The 9,736-nt window shown below is 32.9% G+C and overlaps 1 protein-coding gene across 5 annotated transcripts in view; it reads left to right on the forward strand.

Annotated features, from left to right (window-relative positions):
• USP15 (ubiquitin specific peptidase 15) overlaps positions 1-7,689 on the forward strand; it is a 115,910-nt gene extending 108,221 nt beyond the window's left edge. For all 5 annotated transcript variants that reach the window (XM_081309955.1, XM_081309956.1, XM_081309957.1 and 2 more), the window contains 2 exons: positions 1,582-1,670; positions 5,771-7,689. In XM_081309955.1, coding sequence (XP_081166081.1) covers positions 1,582-1,670; positions 5,771-5,953 — 272 coding nt within the window. In that variant the 3' untranslated portion in view covers positions 5,954-7,689. The remainder of the gene's footprint in view (positions 1-1,581; positions 1,671-5,770) is intronic.
• The last annotated feature ends 2,047 nt before the right edge of the window (positions 7,690-9,736 follow it).

Below are 9,736 nucleotides of genomic sequence, written 5' to 3' on the forward strand. Positions count from 1 at the left end.
ATTTTATGTTGCTATTTTTCTAACTTCTTGGGTTGACCGCTTAACTTTTTGCTTTCCACTGTTTTTGAAACTATATTGAAAGCTATAATTAAAACTATAAACTTCCTACTAATATTCCTTTAGGTCTTGGTGATGGATTTTTATTATCTTTTAATACTGTGATTTTTAAAATTTCCTTTTGATTTTCTACTAGCCCAGGGTCATTTAATTATTTGCTTAATTTTCAAGTACATGGGAGTTTTTGGTAACAGTTGGGAGCTTTGTCTATATTAATCTTTAAGAGTTTGAAGCTTTGACAGTAGCCTAATACATGGTTTCTTTAAATTTTCATACATTTGAAAAAAAACATATGTTACCCATTGAGATATAAATCCATGTGTTTCTTCTTTTAAATATTTTTTTTAGTTGTATATAGACACAATGCCTTTATTTATTTTTATGTGGTGCTTAGGATCAAACCCAATGCCTCACATGTGCTAGGCAAGGGCTCTACCTCTGAGCTACAACCCCAGGCCCCCTTATGTTTCTAAATAGTTTTGTCAGTTGTACCCAAATCATTACACTGTATGATTATTTTTTATGTTCATTCTATTCTGAGAGAAATTTATCAAGACTCCTATTTAAAGTGTTGATTTGGTCTGTTTCTCCTAATAGTTTTATTGGTTGTTTTGCATTAATAGTTATATTCATTTTTATAATGGTTAGATCTTCTCTCTGTGTAGTTCCTTTTACTGGGATTTGGCATTCTTGTCTTTATCTCAGATATTACAAGTGCTGCTCTAGCTTTCTTTTGATTCAATCCTCTAATTGGCTAACTTTTGTTGGAGATTTGTCTCTTATATAATTCACAAGATTGTTCAATCTTGTCTTTTTACTCGGCCTGAGAATATGTTTTGCTTCACAGTGGTCTTGAATTCAGATTAACAAACACAACACACAATATGCTTCATCCAGCAAAGAGTTTACTTAGATTTAAGAAAGGATATAGGACAGAATTCAACATGTACAGAAGTTGTTTGTCAAAAGTCCTAGGTAATTGAAAGGGGAACAATTGGGAGAGGCTGTTCTCAAAGGAAGCTATTCAGTGCATGGCTGTTTTCCTCAACTCCTTGCAAAACTAGTTTTTTATCAGAGTACATGAATGAGTATTGCCACACTAGTTGTCAAACGTTTTGTTAATCCAGCAAGTTTATAAGTCTTGTAAACAACATCATGCCTTTGATTCAGGAGACCTGAGTATTACTGATAATCTCTGACAAAGAATCAGGCAATGGTTGTCCCATGTGTGGAATTTAAAAACATTATTTTAATCTGTCTTCTTATTGCTGCCTCTAGCCAGGTTTTTTTGTTTTATGTTTTGTTTTGTTTAAGTTTGACTTTCACTTACCTCTTACAGCTTTTTTCATGGTTGATTTTTGGGAGGGGAAACAAACAGCAGTCAAAATATGAGACATTTATTTCACATGGTAGGTGCTTAGTAAATATTGTTAACAGAGTTTAAGCTATTGCGTAGATGATTATAGAGTTTTGAGAATTCCCTAGATCATTTTAGTCATAGAAGTGATTTTATTTTCTCATTAGATACTGCTTTTGCAAAAAATAAAGATGATGGAAAATGGTACTATTTTGATGACAGTAGTGTCTCCACTGCATCTGAAGACCAAATTGTGGTAAGTATATTATGTATTTCCCAAAAATTGTGGGATCAACTGTTTTTAAGAAATGAATAAGAATTCGAAAAATGGAAGGGATGATGGTGTAGTTCATTGGTAGAGGACATGCTTAGTTAGCATGTATGGGTTCAATCCCTATCTTGTACACTGCCCCACCACAATAAAAAAGGCAAATTAATAAAAGGGGCCCATGGAACACTATTGTATATATTCTAGCATGCCTAGTAGCTAAGAGACACTTGCTCTGATTTAAAGAAACATAAAATTGTGCCCTAAATGGACACTTGTCTTCAAATTTGCCCATAACAAAAGCACAAAATGCAGTCTGAAAATTTTTCATGTAAATTGTACAATGGAGTTTCTTCAAAGTCAAAATCCTTTAAGTGCCTTACCATACCTATGATCTTTAAAGCCTAAGACAATTAGACATTTAAGTTCAAAATGACATAATCTTTTAAAAATTATTAACTTCTCTTAAACAATACAATTTTTAAAAGATTAACTCGTTTTGTATGCTTGTTACTCTGGTATTCTGTGACTAGTAGAAAAATAAGAATGTTACATCTGTTTATGCTGGCATTCATTTATTATCCACATTTGTTGTGTTTTACATCTGAGCAGATTTTTATTTTCAGATGTTGAGATGGAAAATGACTAGTGTGTTTTTAGAAGAAAGTTAAAAATTGTTTAATAAGGGTTTATTTTTCTATAAATTTTGCAGCTCTATAAATTTTACCCATTGTTAGAATACTACAAAGAGTGAGAAATATTGTATTTGCTCATATGATAGTATTATTCAAAAGGCTTTCTGTTGATGTGAGAAAAACTTACTTTATTTCCCAGATTAAATTATATTCCCTGAGGGCAAAAACTAACTTTTTAGTTTTTGATGCTTTAAAGTCTTCAGTTTATAAAAGCAAATTGATAAATTTCTGAGCCCAATTATTGGCATAGTTTTATTCTGTCCTTGCATGAATAGCACTGAAATGTTTGTTTCTCTCTTCCCTTTTTCTCTCCTTCCCCATGTGTGTGTGTGTGTGTGTGTGTGTACAGTCATATATCACTTAAAATAGGAACACATTCTGAGAATGCATTGTTAGGTGATTTGTTGTACAAATAGCATAGATTATTCTTACACAAACATAGATGATATAGCCTACTACACACTTAGACTATATTATAATCTTACATGATGACCATCATATATACTTTCCATCATTGACCAAAATGTCATTCTATGGTGTGTGCCTAAGTTAACATTTCCAGTTTATATTTAAACTCCTCATTCTTTTGTCCTCAATTTTTTTTCTGTTCTCTTTTATCTCCTAGCCCAAATATCCTAAAATTGCCAACATCCCATCCTTCAAAGTCTCTTTAACATTATTGCCCTAATCTCCCTTTCAAGTAATTTATCTTATTTATATACACTACATGAATTTGATTTTGCCATGAATTTAATAATGATGGTTCTTTGTGTGTGTGTGTACATACACACAATCGTGGGTCACTTAACAGGGATACATTCTAAGAAATGCATCTCTAGGTGATTTGTTGTGCAAACATCACCAGTATTTGAATACCTTACTAATGGATGTGGTGTCTTTTATATGTGGGACTCTATTACAAGCATCATTAAAAGACAGCTATATCTCTTCTTGGTAGTGCACACCTGTAACACCAACTATTCAGGAGGCTGAGGCAGTAGGATGGAAAGTTCAAGGCCAGGCCTAGCAATTTAGCTAGACACTATCTCAGAATAAAAAATTTAAAATGTGCTGGGGTTGGAGCTCAGTGGTAAAGCACCCCAGTGTACAATCCCCAGTACCTTAAAAAAAAAATAAGACAACTAACCAAGTTAATAATTGTGTTATAAGTACCATTAAATATTTTACTATGGTTACACCTGAGACAGCTGTCTCAACTCAGATTTGGAGTTTAAGCAAATAAGACTAAGGAAATCCTCATAGTGAAAGTGCTGTTTGACCTGAGTCTACTAATACAAATGAGTAAATTAAGGAAGCAAAGGGGTTCTAAGCAAAAAGAACAATACTGCAAAAGAAAGGAGACATGAGGGCAGGATGTTTTAAGGGCACAAAATGTTCTTGTAGGAATATGGGGAAGTAATTAGGCTAGAGATAAATTTAAGTCTTAAAGAAAATCAGCATTCCAGTTTTTAAATGTTTCTTTAAAGACTGAAAAAACAGCCAGGTGTGGTGTGGTACACATCTGTTATCCCAGTGGCTTGGGAGGCTGAAGCAGGAGGATCAAGAGTTCAAAGCCAGCCTCTGAAATTAGCAAGGCTTGTCTCAATTAGCAACACCCTGTCTCAAAATAAAAACTAAAAAGAGCAGGGGATGTGGCTCCTTGGTTATATACCCCTGAGCTCACAATCCCTGGTACAAAAAAAAAGAAAAAGAAAAAGAAAAAAGACTGAAACCATTAGATGATTGTTAAGCAGTAGAGTGACATTATTAAATTTGTATCTTAACTTCTCTACAAGAACATTTAGATTTAAAGCACTGAGTAGAGAAAGTAGAAAGTCCATACAGAAGGCTGTCACAATTAACTTAATCAAATTAGTGGTAGTGCCAGTACAGACAAGGGGAGAGTGAATTTGAGAGAGATTTACAGTATAAAATAAATAAAATTTTATAAATAATGATGTAGAGATACAGGAGGGGAAAGTTGAAGGTGACTCTTAATTTAATAATCGAGATTGGGAATTTAGGAAGAAATTTTGCTGTGTAGTTTGAAGTACCTATATGATAGTTATCTTGTAGAAATTTCTATTAGGTAGTTGTATTAATAAGATGAGTTCAGAGGGTGATAACTGGTTTAAATTATAAATTTGAGTTGTCAGCCTTAGATAGAAATTGAAGCCAAAAGCTTGAATTAGTTATCTAGTGAGAGGATACAAATTGAGAAAGAGTTGAGCTGAGTGCAAAACATAAAGGTTAGGATTTAATGAAGCCACAGAATAGTCTGAGAAGAAACCTGAAGAGATAGTAGAATATCTAAAGAGAACTGGTGTCACAGAAGCCAAAAATTGATGAAGGGAAAAGTAGTAGGTAGGACATTAAATACTATAGAGAAATTCGCCATTTACGTTGTTGTTCAGAGGTTATTGACCCAGTGAAAGTCAATTTATTAAAATGGTTTGGGCAAAAGTTAGATTACATTGCATTGAGTTTGTGTGAGAGTGAGTTATGGGTATAGACTACCTTATCAGCCTAGTTGTAAGGAAGAAAGAAGTATGTGGCATCTAGAAGGGAGGTAGAATGGTAGGGGATTTATGATGGGAAAAAAAAAAACTTAAGTATTTTTTAATGCCAAAGAGAAAAAGTCTAGAAGAAAAAGTCTTCTTAAAATACACAATGAGTGGGGCGTGGTGGCACACACCTGTAATCCCAGCAGCTTGGGAGGTTGAGGCAGGAGAATCACCAGATCAAAGTTAGCCTCAGCAATTTAACAAGACCCTGTCTCAAAATAAAAAATAAAGTGGGCTAGGAATGTGACTCAGTGGTTAAGTACCCCAGGGTTAAATCCCGGTACCAAATAAAATAAAAAGATACATAGTGATTGGGTGGAGGGGGATGCGCAGCAATAGAGTGCTTACCTAGTACTCATGAGGAGGCCCTGGGTTGAATCCCCAGCAGCACCACAAGCATACCCCCACCATACACACACACAGAAAAACATAGTGGTAATTGATGGAAAATGTCCTTAATACAGTAGAAGAAGTTGGACTATAGAGCAAACATGGGATGAAACAACTATTAGATAAAAAACTCACCTTTTCCTTAGAGTCAAAAGGAAGGAAGACATAGAATTCTATTTCATGTTAGAGTAACTAGGTTAATCTATTCTATAGTTGTGTTTATTTCTTAATCCAAATAACATGTAGAAATTTTCCTTTACATGTAGAAATCATCTTATATTTACTTAATTTTAGTAACTTCAATTTGACCATGTGTGGTTTTTTTCTATTTGATTTGGGCCTCGTTAACAAAATTGATACCAGGTAAAATACTCATACTATAGTTAATGTGTTCTTTAAGAATTGTGATCATTTTAACACCCTTTATTTGTTTTGACAGTCCAAGGCAGCATATGTACTCTTCTACCAGAGACAAGACACTTTCAGTGGAACTGGCTTTTTTCCTCTTGACCGAGAAACTAAAGGTGCTTCAGCTGCCACAGGCATCCCATTAGAAAGTGATGAAGATAGCAATGATAATGACAATGATATAGAAAATGAAAACTGTATGCACACTAATTAATGAAAGTCCTAGAAGCCATAAAAGAGAGACTTCCTGCTGGTGGTATCTATGGAAACGAAGTTACCCACCACATTAAAACAAGTCTGAGATGGGGAGTTTCAGATAACCGAATGTAAATCCTTTATCAGATTTTAACTTGTGCAGTACTTGAAGTGAAACACAATGAAAACTTTAACAGAAATTGTCTCATAATACATTTACAGTCTTGTATTTACAAGCTAAATATATATAGGAAATCACAAATAAATCCCTTTTAAGTTTGCTGCTGTTTTGATGAATTATGTTTTCTTTAATTTTTTGGATGTGAGTTGATGACAAATGTTAAATTTGTGGATGTTGGTCATTTATTTTGCTCTGATTATACTGCAAGGAAACTATGAACTTAGTTTTTGGATAATCTAGTTCATGTGCATTAGGCTGCCATATATACTACTATAATGTTTAGCTGCAGTATCAATATGGCCTAAATACTGCAGTAGTGCTGGAAAACCAAATTTTCAAATCTATCCCTGGTAATCAATATGGGCCTATTAAAAAACCAAGAAATAATCTTGATAAGTCATTTCCTTTTTTAGTATCATTAAATATCCAGTCTATTATGTTCATCTTATTGCCACTATGGAAACAGGTTCTAGATTTCACACTACATTCTAAAATCATTTTTCAGTTACATGTAAGTATTTTTTACTGATATTGGAATCTTAGATATTCAAATTTTTCTTTACATGCTGTAAGATGCTGTCTTTAATCTGGTGTTGGTCCAAAACTAAATTTTTGCTGCCTGTTTTTCCCCCATTTTTTGGTAATTTGGCAAGTTTTAGCTCTCCCAATTATTGTAATATAAGGACATACTTAGTAGTATTCTGTATCCATAGTAATAACTGCATCAAGCTTAGATGAGAGTTTTTTTTTTTTTCATATACTAGCCTTTAAATCATTAATTGACAATTGGCTATAAAGGTAGGTCTGTTAACTTTCTTTGTGTGTTCCTGATGGAATTCACCATAGCCTTACAGCTTTTCTCAGAAGGTAACTTGTTATAAGAGCAATGGCATTTGCATGTTCCAGAGTCAGAACCTGTACAGTATATAAAGCATACAAACCTTGAATTTGATTTTAGTTCACCACATTCAAGGATCCAGGATGCCAAATATATGTGTGAACATTTGAAGCATTTTCATTTGCTGCTTTTTTCCCTTTGATCTAGTTGAAAGAATGTATTGTCGATTGGCATACAAAACTGCCTTTAATAGAAAATCTAAATGCTGGGGCACATTTCACATATCGACTACCTGAGAAATTGCTTTGTGTCCCACTGTTAATAAAGCAAAAAGTATAATGTTCTTCACTTGAACTAATCAAATACAATAGATTATAAATTGTGTATTGTAAATAAAAGTTCACTCTGTGAGTGCACATTTTGGTAAATTATTTATTTATGTTAGCATTTTAAAGTAAAGGAAAAAAATTGCATTTGACCAGGATAAATGAGGTATGTTAATCATGGCTTTGCTTTATACCTTGATATTAAAGCTGGTTTTTCATCCTGGTATTTTAAAAGCTGCTTTGGGTTTTTTTTCTTTTTTCTTTCTTTATTTCATTTTTTTTTTTTAATGTAAACTAACCTCCTGCATGACAGAGGTTAAAATTTTGTCTGCACTTGGGTTCACTTGAGTTTACATTTGAAATGTGCATGTTTATTTATACAGATTTCAATAAAGCTATTCAAGGCCTTATTTAGTCTTTTATTTCTTACTCTGAATATTTTGATAAAAATTTTTGTATGAGTAGACGACTGTATGCTAGACTTTTTAATTATAATATAGTTAATATTAGACAGGAAAGCATGTCAGAACAAAGTGAATCCTACTATTAAAACATGTTTTAAAGTAGATTTTTTTTAACCAAAATATTCATTCATTAAAAAAAAAATGTGTACCTGCCAATCACTGTTCTGGAGTCTGGAGATAGAGAATAAACAAATAATCTCTGCCCTCACAGAGCTTACATTCTTTCTGCCCTCCACTAATTAATAGATTGTATTTTTTTTTTTAAGTTTAGAAAAGGTCCAAGGGAACTTTTTCAAGACCTAGATTTAGTCTTTACCCTAATTCTCCATAGAGACCACTTCCTTTTTTTATGCCTGTCATTAATAATAATTAATAACACCATTGAATATGTCAAACTCAAATGTCATTTTTAGCTGCAAAAAAAACTTTAAAATTGTGCAAAGGATAATAATATTACATTAAAAGTAGATATCCATAGGTAATACAGGGTAGTACAAATATATCTAGGTTAGAATTCTTCTAGCCTTGCCAGTTAGTAATTATTTACTATGGACCAGGCATTTTAGTAAAGTGCTTACATACATTATCTCAATGCTACAACAGATATGTGGTAGGGACAGTCGTCATCCTCACGTTTCATATGGAGAAACCAAGATATGAAGCATTTAAGTAATATCCCCAAGTTCACACAATTACTATGTGGTACGGTATTCTAAAGATATAAACTACCTCTCACTGTGTTAAAATGTCTGCCTCAGGATTGTTGAGAGTTAATTTGAGATCATGTATTTTATGGGAAAGAGATTTGTAAACTGTGTGATATCCTCATTAAAAGTTTTTTTAGTCTGAATGGAAAATCATCTTGAAGTCTAATGGCTTTGCTTCCAAAAGTATATTCAGTCTCCATCTCTAAGTATTAAATAAGAAGAATACTGGCTAGAATACTGACTAACCTTTGCCTCTTAAAATTAACTTCACAAATTTATGTACATTTGTTACTATTTTAATTAAATGTTAAATATAAGTTGGCTTTTCCTCCTTCATCTAAAAACATGCCCTTCTTTGAACTTCCCCAGATGCAACCATACTTTCCAGACTATTTTTATGATATTTTTCTCATAATTTAGCTTGAATTGATCTCCATGAAAAATCTTCAGTCTCTGATTCTTTAAATATCTTGCTTTCTCCTGTAATCTGTGTACTTTGAGTAGTAATGTATTTATCTTTGCTTTTGTAACAACTGGATATAAAAAACACAAAGCATTGATTTGGGGACAAAGAAAATTAGCAAGTACCAAATTAGATATAGTGTAAAGGCAGTGCATTGTTGTGTATTGTTCATTATCAGTTTTACAGTGAGAAATATGCCATTTTATAAGTGTAGGCTTAGGGCATCACAAGTCATTATGTGTTTTAGGTGCTTAATTCATACTTTATATTAAGGAAAAGAATTTCCAGATACCTCTTGATAACAAAAATTTTCACTTTAAACTGAGTTAAGGAAAAAACCTGTTTTATAAGCTACATAGAATAATTTCAAAATAACAGAATTTGGAATATATAATATAGAGAGTAAGGCCTGGCAAATAGCTTCCTGGCTATTCATTATGCTAGAGCAGGAGGATCCCAAGTTTGGGTGTAGCCTCAGCAACTTAGTGAGACCCTGTCTCAAAATAAGAAGGGCTGAGGATGTGATCAAGGTCGAGTGCCCCTGTGTTCAATACTGAGTACCACAAAAATTTAAAAAAATATATACATATGTACAACAGTTAAAATTCTAATACTCACCAAGGCTTGTTTTCACTAATGGTGGGGTAAAGAATTTTTAAATGGATGGTGTAAAACAGTTCAAAAATTATTTTTGGCAAATATATATATATATATACACATACATACATACATACATACATACATACATACACACACTGGGAAACAAACTTACCAACATCATACCTTGGTCTAATTATTCCCTGGCTCTGTCTCTGGGAGCCTA

This window comes from Spermophilus citellus (assembly GCF_964194105.1).
Source record: "Spermophilus citellus genome assembly, chromosome: 10".
Lineage (NCBI taxonomy): Eukaryota > Metazoa > Chordata > Mammalia > Rodentia > Sciuridae > Spermophilus > Spermophilus citellus.